This window comes from Abramis brama (genome assembly GCF_963993115.1).
Source record: "Abramis brama genome assembly, chromosome: 21".
In the NCBI taxonomy this organism is placed as follows: domain Eukaryota; kingdom Metazoa; phylum Chordata; class Actinopteri; order Cypriniformes; family Leuciscidae; genus Abramis; species Abramis brama.
The window spans coordinates 4,488,297-4,505,784 of NC_139983.1; the positions used below are offsets into that span (position 1 = coordinate 4,488,297).

At 40.6% G+C, this 17,488-nt stretch overlaps 1 protein-coding gene across 1 annotated transcript; it reads right to left on the reverse strand.

Moving 5' to 3' along the window:
• Nucleotides 1–10,975: 10,975 nt before the first annotated feature.
• Nucleotides 10,976–16,158, reverse strand: LOC311072108 (gap junction delta-2 protein). The gene is made up of 2 exons (XM_084096862.1): nt 15,578–16,158; nt 10,976–14,627 (listed from the first exon to the last, which is right to left on the reverse strand). The coding sequence occupies exons 1-2, from the start codon at nt 15,646–15,648 to the stop codon at nt 13,769–13,771; spliced, it is 930 nt and encodes a 309-aa protein (XP_083952988.1). The 5' UTR covers nt 15,649–16,158; the 3' UTR covers nt 10,976–13,768.
• Nucleotides 16,159–17,488: the final 1,330 nt, after the last annotated feature.

Genomic DNA, 17,488 nt, shown 5'->3' on the forward strand with positions numbered 1-17,488 from the left:
GCAGGTCAAATCTTATTCGCCTTTGCGTTCAATTCAGCCACTCTAAATCAAGATGCATCATACAGCATTTGACGTCAAACATAACTGGACCTCAATTATGCATTTTTGAAATATACTTTATTCATTTCTCAACTAATATTTCCTGACGCTTTCAGTTTTTAATGCTGATGCATTCAGTTGGATTTGACTCAGAAAATGTCTGTCAGGAAATGAAGTGGTCTGTTCACCAGAGATATGCGTATAAATGTATAAAGGCAGAACAGCACAATGTTGTTCTCTGAATAGCATCATTGCTGACTGTGAGCTGGTGAGAGACTGCAGCTTAGATGTACGTTCAGTAATCTGTGTTTTTTGGGACTGTCAGCCTGAGCTGTGGAGTTTATGTGAGCGCGCGGCGAGACGAGCGCATGACTCAGCAGCTTCACAGAAGGGATGAGTCAAGGAAATACAGACACTGACATGCTGCATTATGGGGAAGTGATCAGGCCTCTAAAAGCATAATTTTTTATGGTTAGGACATGAAAGAAAGAAAGTGAAGCAAGTGGCAACTTAGAAGTATGTTTTAGTATCTCAGTCTCACAAAAAAACCTGTCAAAAACAAAGTGTTCCATCAATTAAATAATGATCAAATAACTCACTATATGAATATTTGCTTAGAAAAGTCCCTAAATTAAGATCCTTCAAAGACATTACATTATTGATCTATAAGTTTCATGACTTTTAAGCACATTTTCCTGTCAAATATTACTTTTACTCCTGTCCTCTCATTTCACCCTTCATCATAATGTCATTTTAATGTAGAAATTATAAGTACAGTGAGCCATCATTATTGCAAAATAAACCAGACTGACTGACTTTATCCTGCTTATTACATGCTTACCAAATAAATAAATGCGTATATTAAATATTGACTTATGAAATTACATTGTAACAATGACACCTTAAAAATAAAGTGTAACCAAAGCTCCTTTTTGCATAGTAAAATAATACAATAAGGTTAATTGGTTAACATTAGTTAATGTATAAACTAACATGAATTACAATGAGCAATACATTTGTTACAGTATTTATTCATCTTTGTTAATTTAAGTTAATAAAAATACACCTGTTCTTTGTTTGTTCATGTTAGTTCACAGTGTATTAACTAATGTTAAAAAAATACAACCTTTGATTTAAATAACGTATTAGTTAATGTTAAAATTATTATTAACTAAGATTAATAAATGCTAAAGAAGTATTGCTCATTCTTAGTTCATGTTAACTAAGGTAGTTAATTAATGTTAACAATTAACCTTATTGTAAAGTGTTACCAAATTATTTTACTATGTGAAAAGGAGCTTTGGTTACACTTTATTTTTAAGTTGTCATTGTTATAATGCAATTATACATTTAGGTACTGAGTGATATAAATTAACAGCATGTACTTGCTATAGGGTTAGGGTAGGATTAGGCTTTGGTTGAGGGTTAGTTGAATGTAATTATGCATAATTTACTGTTATTACTATGGTAGTACATGTAATATATGTAACAAGGACACTGTAAAATAAAGTGTTACTGGAGGTTTTTTATGTTTTCCCTTGTCTGTTTCTTTAGTTTATTTAGAGTCATAAATGTTTCATCAGTGATTTCACAGTCTGTTTCATACTTGGCTCTTTCTAACATGTCTACCAATGTCATAAAACTCAACTTATAGTCAGTTTGTTTGTTTAATAATGTAAAAGTGTATGTTATGTGGACAAGTGTAGTTGAGTCAACATTTCCTGCTTTATAGAGACAAACAGGAAGGAAACATGATTCCTGTGGCTGTTTTCAAGTGTGGTCATAGAAAAATACTCTGAATCTTTCATTTTTATTCATGTATTCCATTTCAAATTAAGGTATACGATATTTGTACATTTTTAACATTTGCATCAAGATCATCATCATTTTTCAAAGGGAAGCAATGAAAATTACAAAAGGAAATGATCATTTTCTCTAAAATATTCACAGCAGTTGTGGATCAGATGTGTGCAGCGTCCTCGAGGGAAATCCAGGCATGTAAATAATCATGTGGATAAAAGGATATATGTATAAAAAGAAGGGAGTGTGTGAAAGGCGTTCAGAGGGTTAGCGTGTTGTTTTACCGTGGCGCTGAACTCTTGTACTGATGCAGGAGATTGATCGCTCTGCCCTGTGGTGCGGCCTGAATAAATTCTCGCCTGAAGTGCCGGGGAGGAGGAAGGCCTGATGGGAAATGAATCACATCATAAAACACAATCCAATACCAGAGGAGGGAACTGTGTTCAGCGCCATAAACTGCCGTGCCAAACTGGACACCAATTAGTGTTCATCTGAGGAAACAATTCATCCGGCTCTGATCATGTCTTGAATTATCTCAGCTCCATTAACAGATACAACTTTTGATTTTAAAAACACATTAGTAAATGATCAAATTAACATTAACTATGATAAATAAATGCTTTAGAAGTATTTTTGGTAACACTTTACAATAAGGTTCATTAGTTAACATTAGTTAATGTATTAACTAACATGAACTTACAGTGAGCAATACATTTGTTTCAGTATTTATTAATCTTTGTAAGTTTATACATCTCTTAACTTATACATCTTATGTAAGTTAATTTAAAAAAAGCTTGTTTGTTCATGTTAGTTCACAGTGCATTAACTAATGTTAAGAAAATACAATCTTTGATTTTAATAATGTATTAGTTAATTGTAATATTAACTAAGATTATTAAATGCTGAAGAAGTATTGTTCATTCTTAGTTCATGTTAACCAAGGTAGTTAACGTCTCGGTTACATATATGTAATCCTCTTTCCCTGAGAAGGGAATGGAGACGTTACATCAAGATGACGAATGGGGTCGCTCAGAGGGGGAACCATGCACATGGAGGCACCTAGCCAACGTGAAAGCTGCCGCTGGCATAACTCTGGCGTTGACGTCAACAGCGCTGGAGGAACTCAGGGCTTCTTGGGGAGGCTCACCTGAGGAAAATATCGCACGTATCCAGTCCGCGGAGTGGAATGGCGAGCAAGTGAAGACACCTGAGCAGATCCTAGTACCGGCTGGTTTAAGCGAGTACATGAGAGGATACTGGCTGCACTATGAAGAATCTTGAAGAATCTCGCGAATGTATTAGGTGTCGCACAGCCTGCTGCTCTGCAGATGTCTGTTAGCCACTGTTCCCAAATCAGCTGAACCGACTGGGGATGGAGTCTCCATTCTCCAGGAAGAGGCTGAAGCCGTGAGAGCTCGTCGGCTGCACAGTTCAGGTCTCCCGGGATATAAATGGCTCAAAGCGACCTCAGATGCTTCTGACTCCATAAGAGGAGGTGACAGGCGAGTTGCGACACACGGCGGGAGCATAGACCACCTTGCCGGTTGATGTACGCTACTGTCGCGGTATTGTCTGATCGGACTAGTACGTGCTGGTTCTTGAGCAGTGCATGGAAGCGGTGCAGAGCCAGACGTACCGCCAGCAACTCGAGGCAACTGACATGCTAAAGGCACGCCAAAGCCCGCGGCAGCATGTCCTTGCACATGGCACCCCAGCCCGTGGTGGAAGCATCTGTTGAGACAATAACATGCCTGGAAACTCGTTCTAAGGGCACTCTGGCCCGTAGAAAGCTGAGGTTCGTCCACGGGGTGAAGGTCTGACAGCAGGTCGGAATAACTGGTACTTGGAGCGTGCCTTGTTGCCATGCCCACTTCGGGACTCGATCGCGAAGCCAAAGCTGAAGCGGTCTCATATGAAGCAATCCGAGCGGCGTTGCTGCGGCTGCGGCTGCCATATGCCCCAGGAGCCTCTCAAATAACTTCAGTGGAACTGCACTCTTGCCCTCAAACTGTCTCAGGCAAGTCAGCACTGACTGTGCACGCTCGCTCGTAAGCTGCGCGCACGATTTCCATACCGAGAAAAGTGATCCTCTGCACGGGGCAAAGTTTGCTCTTCTCCCAGTTGACCCGAAGGCCCAGACGGGCTAGATGGCGGAGCACAAGGTCCCTGTGTTCGCAAACCTGGTCTCGAGAGTGAGCTAGGATCAGCCAGTCGTCGAGATAGTTCAGGATGCGAACCACGTGTTGCCGTAGTGGTACAAGGGCTGCCTTGACGACTTTCGTGAAGACACGAGGAGACAGGGCTAGCCCGAATGGGAGAACCGCGTACTTATATGCCCGCCCCTCAAAAGCAAACCGTAGGAACGGTCTGTGTCGAGGAAGAATGGAGACATGAAAGTAGGCATCCTTCAGGTCAATCACTGCAAACCAATCCTGCAGCCGCACAAATTCGAAAACGCGTTTGGCCGTGAGCATCTTGAATGGAAGCCTGTGAAGGGATCGGTTCAAGACGCACAGGTCCAGGATTGGCCGTAACCCACCGGTCTTCTTCGGTACAATGAAGTAGGGGCTGTGGAACCCGGACTTCATTTTCGCTGGAGGGACAATCTCGATCGCACCTTTCGCCAGTAAGGTAGCGACCTCCGCACGCATGACAGGGACATTGCCACCCACCATAGTGTAACGGACTCCCCGGAAGCGGGGAGGAGATCGTGCAAACTGAATTGTATAGCCGAGCCTGATGGTTCTCGCGACCCAGCGGGACAGGTTGGGAAGCTCTAGCCAGGGAAGCAGACTAAGGAAACCGCACGTATGGATGACCGTCGGTGCAGAAGGGCCTCAGTCTGCTTCTGGGGGGTCGAAGACCATTGGGTGCAGTCTTCAACCACACTGCTGAAGAGCCCAGCCTGGGACATGGGGAAGCTGAGAAAATGAGTTCCCAGACCCCCTCACATCAACCTGCCTGAGCCCATTCCTGGACCACAATTGTGGACATCACCTGGCCCAGGGATCACACAGGTACCGATGTTGCCCGTAGAGCGAGGTCAATACAGCACGTGGCGGATCGTCCAGCCCGGACATGGGAGGCATAGCGTCCCTGCGTGGGGGTATGGTCGAGTTTCCGCATTCTGTCAGTGTTGGCCAGGGAAGGACCAGCGTTACACGGCGGCCTGGTCTGACAGAACTCCCGGGTCAGCACTGCCTCGACGGCGAAGACGACACACAGCACTGCATACCTGTGCCACGACAGTGACAGAGAACATACAGACCATGATGTAGGCAGAGGACGCCCGCAGGCCGCGATAAGCGGGACCAATCGTTCAACCTACAGGGCTGCGCCACTCCAACCGATGCTTTCAGCTGCCTGGGAAAGCATGGCCTTCAGCTCTGGATCTGACTCGGACAACGCAGCCGAATCAGCATTTGCAGAGGAATCAATGATGCTGTGAGTGACATGACATCATCCGCTGGAGCCCCGAATGAAAACACTGGGTTCCATCAAGGTGAGAGGCTTTCTAAGCGAAACCCCATTCGTCGTCACAATGTAACTCGTAGTGACCATGAAAGGGAACTAATGTTAACTAATGAACCTTATTGTAAAGTGTTACCAGATTTTTCCATGTTAGTTCATGTGATCCCACTTTATATTAACCTTAACCCACCCTTAAACCCTTAGGCCTGGGTTCAAAGACAGGGCTTAGATTAAGCCAGGATTAGACCTTAGTTTAATTAGGACATTTAAGTAGCTTTTATAAACGTGCCTTAGAAAATAAAAAACATTACTGGTGTGCATCTTCACTGTAAAAATGTGTATGATCTATAAGTTATGACAACATATGTTTTTACATTGAATTATCAAAATATGTGATGCCATTTTCAGCTTTTTTTTATGTAATACAAGATTCAACTAATTTTTTGTGACTCAAGTCAGTTTAATGTAATGTAATTTAATTTTAAATAACACGCAAGTTTGTACTTAAAAATTTAAGGCAGCAATTTTTTTGTTTTTACAGTGTTGAGACAAAACAATGACTCTGACATATTTTAAGATTTGTCATTGCAAGTTGCTTTCAGTTAAAACAGCTCAAACATGCATTTTAGTCAGGGTCTAGACTTAAGCCTTGTCTGTGAATCCAGGGGTAAAATTGCTACTAAAATGTTTTGCCAGGAAATGTAAAAATATGCATGCAACATTGTTGTATTAAAGCTAAAAATAATTTATTTTGAATCAATAATAAGTGAATTCATAAGTGAATCAATTTTAAGAGTAGCATCAAATGGTTGCTGTGCATTTTCAATTTGCAGTTTTCAGAATCTTAATAAAAGGCAAATCTCGACTGTATGGTGCACATTTAGTAGCAGCACATTTTACACACAAACGCATCCTTCACTGATGCATGGAGTCACACCTAGAGTCTCCTCTCACACCCCTGCAGCGCTGCAGAGGACATCCCCGCTCCCGCTGCAGATGTTCCTCGCTGTCATGTGACTGAGAGAGAGAGAGGGGGGGGGAGAGGGGGGGGGGGAGAGAGAGAGGGGGGGAGAGAGAGAGAGAGAGAGAGAGAGAGAGAGAGAGAGACCAGCTTGCAGCCAGTTGAGACACACAGAGCTCAGTGCATCAAAACACCACAACCTCTGTGAAGCAGGTCAAGATGAATTTATGAAGAACTATTGGCTCCTTTAGGTAATTCTGGTATGAGAACCTCGATCCAGACTCAATTAAAGATTATTGGAGCATGTTTTACAAGTGTGAATCCTTAAAGTATGTCTTCTCCAGTTGAAATGATCTAAGAATTTTTATTTTTGGCCCTTTAAGGCAGACATTTCATATACAGAAACCAAAAATCCAAACCAAACCAAAAATTATTCAGATACCAGATATAATTTTTTATATTTTTTTCACTAGTGTGTGCAGGACACTATAGTTCATTTATGTAAGTGAGGAGAGCAAAATAAAGTAAACTGTGACATATTATACCCAAATATTCTTCATACAGTGACTACCAGTGACATTTATACAAATTTGGGACCAAAAATTATTCAGACACTTTGACCTGATCATGTTTTGCTGAAGTGTTTTTTCTTTAATTGCTAATGCTCTTTTTACACACAGACTGAACAAAATGAAGCATTGCTTGGTGATTGGTTGAGCTAAACTGGTATTATCTAATTGTGTAGTTAAATTTAACAGCTGACAGATATTCAACATAATTCATGTGTGAGACAGTCTAACAGAAGGATGGACAAAACCAGTGAAATATCAACTGATCTGATAACTCTGAGGTCTGCTCATATTTTATTACCATTTTCTGAACTACAGCGAATAAACTGTGATATGTGAGAAATGTTGAAGGTGTCTGAATACATTTTGGTTTGACTGTATTGAATAGATGTTAATCTCAAAAAACCATTGGAGGTTGAAAACTCTGTCATTGTTCAGACAGAGCCTCTGTATGCAATACGGGTTATGCGCAACAAAGTGTTGCTCTCTGTAAAACAGGTTGAATCGGTTTTGGTTCAGGTCTTCTGTACATGCGACGTTTTACTCAAGATGCCTTTAAACGAGCTACCGAATATGAGCATAATCAATGTCCATTGGGTTGACATAAAAGTTTTTTATTTATATCAAATAAAATGGCAACAATAAATGAGCAATATGACATTCGTAGTCGTGCGATATGGCTGGATATCAGCAAGACAGAGATTAGGCTTTAGGAACGAGGCCGCAGTTAATCACAGCACGCTGATATAGAGCCATATCACACAACTACGAGTGTCATACTGCCTTTATGCGATAGTTCGATGGCACAAGTGTGTAAATAATTAGGAAACAACGACGAAGTGTCTTTAAAAACCCTCTTTTGTGTGAAACTATTTATTTCCACCACGGATTAAAATCTCAAGTTGACAGTTTAACGGTTGAGCCCAAGCCTCTGTTACTAATTCTGAACCATCACTAGTAACCAAGGAACGCCGAGTCGCTTCATTGAAGCTTATTGTATTATGTTGAGTATTATGAGAGAGATCGACTAAGTGATTGTATTACCTTCATCTGATAAATCATTTAGCCTATTCTTTCGGCCAGTCTTATATTTATAATAAAATAAATCATGAATATCCGCTGAGGAAAGCGATATCTTTGTCTTAGTATCGTTTTAACAGTTAATAGTTACATTTGTCTGTCACGTCTTATAAGGTGTTGTTTAAAGTAAAAATAATGTCCTTGTTTACAACCTTGTTTCATTTCATCACAATATAAAAGTCTCTGCTACTGACTCACTCATTAAGACAGTCTTTGCTGCCATCTAATGGTGTAATAATGTTACTTTCACTGAAGTCGAAACCAATCTTTCTCAATACCAAATATGGAATGTTATTTATTTAATATAAAATATTATTGATTGAACAATAATATTTAAATGAACAATAAAAGCCATTGTAAAGGTATACGTTTTTACAATAGGAAATACACTCAAGCAAACAGTTCAGTCAAAAGTACAAAATCAGCGCTCTAGTTATTAGGCTTCAGGGTTTAAGTTAAATAAAAAAATGTAAGTTATGAAACTTAACATTGCCTTTACCCAAATCGATTTGCTTTGGAACAAGTAATATATTAATAAGACCACAGATTTCTTATTTGATATACCCAAAATGTTTAACCACTCTCTACATAACAGCCAGTGGCTCGAGATAAAGCTGTTCTCGATGAGTAGCCTACATGAACGCTGAACGGCCGCTAAAACAAAAACAAAAGAAAAATCATTCCGTGACACAATAACAGTAGTAGGACTCTTTATTAAATGATAGTGTGTTTGCTCTTCGCTGTGAGAAATGCTGCCAGTATAGATCCATCAGAAACAAGTCATACAAATTGCGAAACGGTTTCTGTGTGATATTAGTAGAATATCGCATGGCTGGAAAAGGCTCTCGGCCAATCAGATTCGAGAACCAGAACAAACTGTTGTATAAAAATAACTATTTAGTTTAGCTGAGATACCTCTGACAGTTCATACTGTTTTTCGTACAGTTCTCCACCCTGTTCATATAACTAACTTACATTAATTTATTTAAATATCTCTCTCTACATTATTACAGATCAGGTTTTTAGGGGCATCATATTTTGACATTAAAAGATTACAACCTCTACAATTTGTAGTCTTTTAATGTCTTGAGGTCAACAGGACAAACATTCATGTTGCATTTTTGTGACAGCATATAATGAAGCATAAGTGAACCAACCAACCCCAGCCTCTAATCCACACCAAAACAGATTTTTATCATAAATGCCACTCATAACCAATCATAAAGATGACAAAATACCAGGCGTCTTCTCTCAGGTGTGGCACAACATAAACTCTTTTACTTCTTATTTCTTTACATCTTTAGCCATTTTCTTTTCCATTTGCCCATTAGCACTTTCTTTTTTCCACATGCTCAGGCTGTTTGGCCGGCTCTAATCTTGTTAGACAGAGAACAGCTTTTTTAGTGATTAGGGTTGGTCATCCAGTGAATTTTATTGGCTGGCAAATGGTGCGTATCGTATACATTTATCAGGAACAATTGGTCTGGCTAGGAGGGCTGCTACCTCACCTGTCAGCAGGGATAAGAGAGAGAGAGAGAGAGAGAGAGAGAGAGAGAGATTGCTCTGGTGGACAACAAATTACATATAACATCAAAGGAATTTATTGATTTGTCAATTCATTAGTCTTTAATAAGAAACTCTAATAGGAGTCAGCTTAATTCCCAGTATTACGTGTTAATTACAGCATTAGTGTGCATCTTTTAGCAGTCATTATGTGCATTATGGGATTTAATTCCTCAGATGAAGATACCGCTCTGCTTTAGCAATAAAGAACCACAACAGTCCATAGATCTGCTGCTAACCTATAAATAACCTACAGTTTTCACTGTGTGTGTGTGTGTGTGTGTGTAAGCTCTCATAATAATTGCTTTCATCGCACTAGAGTCACATGTGGCCAGGTTAAGCCATGACGCTGTGATCCAGGACTGATTCATGATGAAAATGTGTGTTCATCGTGTTCTGACAAGGATAAAACATCAACTAAACAGCTTTGTGTTGTATATATTTTGTGGCCTTTGGCTTATTAGGATTATACAGCTATCATACTATGTGTCAGTCATTTCCGGGTATTTTTACAAAACCTTTTCCCATTAAAACCAGTGAGTGCACTCTTACAAATAAAGGTTCCAGTGATGCCAGTGGTTCCATTTCGGGGCAATGCCACAGAAGAACCACCATTTTTTGGTAACTTTTCAGTGATTAGTTCTTAAAAGAACCATTTTTTTCTCAGTAGTGAAAAAATCTACAGAATTTGAGCAATGGAAAGGTTCCAAAAGGGTTTTGTTCACAGGCATGCTACAGAAGAACCACTTTCGGTCCCTTAAAGATCCCTTCAGTGAACAGTTCTTAAAATAACTCTTTAACTCTTAAAAATAAAAGTTATTTATCTGCATCAACGGTTCCATGAAGAACCTTTAACATCCATGGAACCTTTTATTGCACAAATGGTTCTTTATTGCAGAAAAAGGTTCTTTAGATTTTTAAAGTGTTCTTCACAGTAAAAAAAAAAGGGTTCTTTTAAGAACGGTTCGTTGGGGAACCAAAAATGGTTCTTCTAATGGCATCACCATGAAAAACCCATTTCGGAAACTTTATTTTTATAGATAGTGTGAAGAATATTTTAATAATCTAAAGAACCTTTTTCTGCTGTACAGAATCTTTTGTCCATTTTAAAGGTTCCATAAATATTAAAGGTTCTTCATTGAACCATTGTTGCCAATAAATAAACTTTATTTTTAAGTGTGGGAGGAAAAGTTTAACAGTTTAAATAATAACAACAACATTTAAGAAGGAACATAAACAAAAGTACATTGTAATATTTGATTACATGTTCATGTTATAATGTACAATAACTGCAGTTTGTGTTTATACATGCAAAATGAATTCATAATCTCTCGTAATAAACAGAGAAATGCAGATGTGCTGATTTGCAGGAAATAAAATGCTAGTAAAAATACTAGTCGTGACTTCAAGATCTTTTAAAATTGTACTTGTCCCAATGATAATCACAAAAACAGAAAATGTTTTTCATTAATTAACGAATGACGGTCATGTATTTTAAATGATTAATTTGTTTTTATTGATAGCTCTTTGTGTTTACTTTGGAAATCTATCAACATCAAATGAATTACACAATACTTTAATGACAAATACTATTATACACTTCTGATATATGGACCCCATCGCCCCATTTAACAGTCGTTAGATAAGATCATTTTTTTGACAGTTGTGCTACTCTTCTGTATCCACACACACACACACACACACACACACACACACATGGAAGAGATTCCCCATGGCCGTGTTCAGAGATGTGCAGGTGAGAGCAGTTGTGCATTGCAGAGTTTCTGCGCAGCCCTTCCAGGACACTGCAGTTCAGTGAGATCTCAGAGGGGCGGTTCAGTGTGTGTGTGTGTGTGTGTGTGTGTGTGTGTGTGCGGCAAGAAAACAAAAGATCAGGCCCATCATTTATATCACCATCTTTGTAAAGAAGTGGATTTAATTCACAGTATATCATCCATCTTCATTTCATTCAGTTTTACACATCCTCAAAACCACAAGGACTGGAGGCTTAGAACGGAACAGCCTGGCGTTTTCAGCGTTCACTGCATGCAAGGCCCTTTTTATCAATATGCAAATCGACCAAGATAAAATTACAATGAGACTTTATATGTGACATTACACGCTCGTACCGCCGTTGGCTTTCGGGTGGCGAAAGCTCCAGGGAGAATCTTTCAGACGACGGCTCCTAAAAAAAAAGAAGAAGAATCCAAATAACACCCTTACAAACTGCTGGATTTCTCTTGGTTTGTGTACCTGAAGTAATGGCATCCCATGCTAAGGTTTTTTTTTGTCAGTCATCTCAGGCCTGATAAATGAACAAGACATTTTTTGTTGGTTTTAACTCAGCAAAAGGCAGCAGATCTCAGCGTGCGCAGTGCATCTCAAGTGTCCTTCTGTCTGTCGGTCGACCGAGCCTCATGATGTATGACACATCACAGCATGCAGAATTACATTCATACATAACCCAATCATTTTGTCATTTAGGAGGAGCTGTAAAAACACCACGTCGGCTCTTGCAGAAAATGCACGGGGGGAATGAGAGATGGGGAGGGAGGGAGGGAGGGAGACTGCAGTACATATAAGGCAAGAGAGATACCAGTTCATGTTTTATTAAAGCTTTGCTCTTTCAGGTCCAGCACAGTCCGGTCTTTCATTTCTCCACAAAGTTGTACAAATCTCAGAGGAGTCCTGGAATGCTTATCCAAGAGGGAGAGAGGGATAACTGAGAGAAAAGGGAAGATTGCACCGTACGACACCGAAATGGCCGTCCTCCCGAAACTGTCCGTCCCGAACTGTCCTTTGTCCTCGGTGACCTTCCAGACGCGTGTCAGTTCTCAAGCGTCGGGAGGCATCGGTGCGTATCAATACTCCAGCAAACGCCGCATAGATTTCATCCCCGAGCTCAAATTGTCCAGATTCTTTTGAATATAAGTTCTTAAAACATGCAATGCTTTCCCTTCAAGCTCAGAAATGCAGAGAACGGTCTCCTCTCTGTGCACGCATTTTGCTTGTCATAAATATATGGTGGCATAATCATAAGGAATCATTCAAATGGAAACAGGAGAAAGAAAATGACATCTTAAAGTATTGCACCGGATTTTGTTTCTGAACAAGGCCTTGAAGCAGTTCCCAGGGAAAGCACACGCTTGCATTGTCATGGAGGGTGGAAGAGATTCAGCAGGCGTGGGCTTTCCAATGCTACGTCAATCCCAATCCCAAAACACCGTCCATTCAAATATTGCTGGAACTGTTCGGTGAAAAACCAGCACCAGAGCAGAGGACACTGCTGAGGAGTGTTTCGTTTGTTAGCGAGAAAAGACGAGTGCCCTGTGTAGGAACAGACCGGCGCTTTATTTCCATCCGGCCGTGTCCCAAACGATAGAGAAGGAAGAATGCATTACTCTATTTTCAGTTCATTTACAACGAATACAGCTAAAGCAAGTCTGGACGCAGTAAGCATAATTCAAGCAATAAATCTGCTTTATGGATATGGTTATATTCTTCAGAATAGATTTTATATGTATATATGCATATATTTATATACAAGTATGGCACTTGATTACACTTAAGCGCGAAAAAACACGTCACCAATGAAAGCAGAGGGCGCTTTGGTGTTGAAATTAAGGAGATCACAGACGTTAAGCGTTTGCAGCAGATTCACACCTGCTCACACACACACACGCACACACACAGCAAATCTGCAATGGAGTTAATCACATTAAGGTCTACGTTAAGGTCAATGGTGCAGTACAGGCAACCAAAAAGAAAGAAATCATAGCGTTTGATATATGAATGGTGTGTCAAGACTCTCCCGATGTGATATTATGTCAGCATCACGCTAACTTTTTAGTGCAAGACGTATTTACTCCCTTCAAGTACAGTAGAGCAGCTTCTTCGGCCACACTTCACATGTCAGTGTTCACGTCGCATCAGTCGTTGCTCGTAGTTTATTGTTACGAATCGTATAGCATGCATTGCGTGCAACACGGACAGTGCCATGTGAAGTGTCACCGCAGCTTATAGAGAGGCAATACGCAGTCAGCTATCAGTGTTTGCTCTTTGTGTACGTCTCAGAGTACAAACGTTGCTAAAAAGTTGCATTATACAGTAGTGAACTGCTTTACAAACGTGTTTGTCGTCCACTGTTGTCAAGGAAGTCTTTAAAACAGTAACAAAAAAGTCCTACCCCGTGTTCTTGCAATTCATGAACCTTACGTGGCGACGACGGCACTCGTCCACGCTCTCGATCTCGCGGCGCGCAGCCTTGGGTTTCTCGTTCGCGCGCTTAAACGTAGGCGGAGTCACTGGACTGAGTGCGGCCGAAATTGGGCATACTCATCCGGGGCAAATCCTTGTTCCGGATCTCGTAGATGGACTTTCTGCGGGCCCTCACGCCCCTCACGGCCGTTTTGATCTTCCTCCAGCCCAAGTGATTGAGCTCGGCCAGATTGAGAACCACGCAAAAGCCGCTGACCGCAAACATGAAGACGAGGAACACGGTTTTCTCCGTGGGCCTGGACACGTAACACTCCACCTCCTTGATGCACGGGTACCGATCGCACTCGTACACGGCGGGCACGTTGAATCCGTACAAGAAATACTGGCCCACCAGGAAGCCGATTTCCAGAGCGTTTCTGAACACCACCTGGATGATGTAAAACCTCGAGATGCCCTCCTGACGCCTCATTTTGGACTTGCCCGGTTTCTTGCCCGAGCTGGTCAGCTCCTTCTCCTCCATGCAGTCGGGCTCGGGATCCTTGGTGGAGTTCTCCGAGTTCTGAAGTACTCCGTTCACGATGGTGTTCTTGATCTTTTGGTTCTTGGCCTCCTCTCGTTTCAGGGAATCCTGCTCCTTATTATCCAGCGTGAGGAAGACGGTGGCGGTGGAATAGCGTCGCTCCTTTTGCTTGGCCGACTGATGGACCGAGTATGTGATGAAGCACAGACTCGGCGTGCAGACCATTATGATCTGAAAGACCCAATATCTGATGTGCGATATAGGGAACGCTTTGTCGTAACACGCCTGGTTGCAGCCCGGCTGTAAGGCGTTACATACGAACATGGTTTGCTCGTCGTCATACACTGTCTCTCCCACTATAGCTACGATTAGGATCCGGAAGATCACCACCACAGTTAGTAGGATCCTAAAGAACAAGCACACAGAAACATAAATGTGTCAATACATATGAGCGCTTGAGCTGTAGGGAGCTGAAACCTCAGCGCTTTATTCCAGAATCAACCTTCACTGGAGCATCATATGCTGCATACGGATCATGCAGGTGTCACTTGGTTTGATCGTGTATTTTGGGGAATTTGGGCACAGAACATCACACCACCCAAAATCGGCAACAGAATCAGCTCAAATAAACAGGTTCACTGAAGTAAAGGGTGCTGAAAATGTGGTGCATTCTCTTTTTTATTTTAGAGTCAGTTCAAAAATGTGCCTTTATAATTTGCATATAGCATGCATTATGCAAATATGTTTCCCTTCATTGTAGCCTATATTAATGAGTGTACAGTTGGCAAAAAGGTGGCTTTAAACAAAGCAATATATTATGAATTAATTAATCTATCGACTAATCAGTGTGGGTACTATTAAGAGAGCTGTATAAATCGAGGCGCGTTCACAACCACGGAATGATGCATTCTGCTACATTGCACTGTCGTTGAATAAGGGGATATTTTACATATGCGTTTCATTTTATTTGATTTTCAACGGTATTGTAATCAGAGAAATCAGCGGTGACGCCTTGTTTGTGCACACCTGGCAATAAGCACCACATTTCGTTCAGACATGGCTTTAAACGAAGCAAAAACACATAATAAAAGCAATTTAATCCCGGTTCGGTGTCATTGAAACTAAAGGAGCTGTCCAGTGCTGAAACCAGTCGATTGGATTCACTTGCTTTTCCATATTACGCAAATATTTTTTTGTTTCTCATCTTATTTAATACCGTAGTTTAAGAGCGAAACAGGCGATTACGCCCGTTTGCACGTATAAAAAACGTCATTTTTTCCTCCAAACATGATGCAAAGCTTGAAACGCGCTGAATCTCGGCGTCAACCCCACAGATACACTGACATTAGCCCTTACCTCCCGATCATAGTGGAGTGCTGCTGGACAGCAGCCTCCAAGAGCCTCTCTAGTATGGTCCATTCCCCCATCGCTGCTCATCCGCAGACTCTGATCCAAATCCAGGGAAAAGCGTGGATATTTCCTCCTATTGTGCGCGGTTATCGGGAGAACGCATGGATGAGCTGCGCCAGCTGTGGCAGTGCTGATGCTGGAAGATGCCACACTTCTCCTCGCATTCCAGTCTGGAGTGGAGTCATGTGAGCCCTCCTATCTTCGATCTCCACATCAGATTGATGGTGTGGGTGGAGGGCGGCGGGTTTAATATGGCATCAGTGCCGTGGAGAGCCCTGCTGCGTCATATGGGCTTTATCTCGAGCTGCGGATTTCATATGTGTGATGTTCATTAGCAGGGAATGAAGCAGGATTCGGTCCGGTGATGGTGAACTCTGCACTCTGTCATGATGGGGAGAGCTCCTTTTTTATTTTATTTGGGGGGCTGAAGTCTCATATAGCCTACTTGTTGCTGTGTATTTTGAAAGACGACACAGCTGTTGGAGAGCAAATGTCCTTGAGTACAGTGAGGACCTTCAGCTCCGCCCTGTTCACATGAAGCATTGCTCGTGCTCTGGATACAGTGAGGTGAAAGTGTCAGCTGATTCTCAGTTTAAGTAAAGACACCTTTGGCCCCGCCCACCGAACGCCCGTAGACATGCGCAGTTCCGCCAAACCATCTTCCTTGCAATTTGACTATTTTAAGAGGCTACAGTGGCCCCAAAAAGTGTTTGTTCATTTTGATAGAAAATAATTATATTTTCTGTTTTTATCTCTAACAAACGACAAAAAGCTAAACTAAATAAGATAAAAAAACTGGTTACACTTTAAATTAGGGTCCAATTCTCACAATTAACTAACTATTAACTATTTGACTCAATTAACTCCTAATTTCTGCTTATTAATAGTTAGTAAGGTAGTTGTTAAGTTTAGGTATTGGGAAGGATTAAGGGATGTAGAATATGGTCATGCAGAATAAGGCATTAATACGGGCTTTATAAGTAGTAATGGTAACACTTTACAATAAGTTAACACGAACTAAGAATGAACAATACTTCTTCAGCATTTATTAATCTTAGTTAATATTAATTTCAACATTTACTAATACGTTAATAAAATCAAAGGTTGTACTTGTTAACATTAGTTAATGCACTGTGAACTAACATGAACAATGAACAGCTGGATTTTATTAACTAACATTAACAAAGATGAATAAATACTGTAACAAATGGATTGCTCATTGTTAGTTCATGTTAGTTAATACTAACTAATGAACCTTATTGTAAAGTGTTACCGTAATAATAAACAGCCGATATCCTAGTAGAATACGCATGCTAATAAACAACTAGTTAATAGGGAGAATTAAACTCTAAACTAAAGTGTTACCAAAAATATATATATATATCAAGCCTGGAAGGAATGCTTGAGATCTGTGAAATGAATGCCACTTGCTTTGATATGATACTTTCTGAAGACAGTATTTCTGCTAATTTAATTAACTGGGGTTAGTTAAAATCTGGTTAATCTAAAATATTTAAATACAAATTTTATACAGTAATCTTGGTGATAGCATCTGCTAAAAAGGTTTAATCAAAGTTAGTATCTGTGGCTTTCGAGATGGAGAATGACCTTCCATTGAAATGTAATATTTAATGAACTCATTGAGTGAAAGATTACGCAGACCTCATGTTACACTGGCCTCAGTGAACAAGGTTCAAGTGAAGTCTGTGGCACACGTGACACCAAATACCATCAAAACAATAATGACTGTTTTCATACAGGTTTTTTAACTCAGTAGTTGACATGTAGGAGCACTCAAACAGGGTCAAGGTCACTTTTCAGTAAATCAAACATATTACTTATAGTTTATGTTAAATT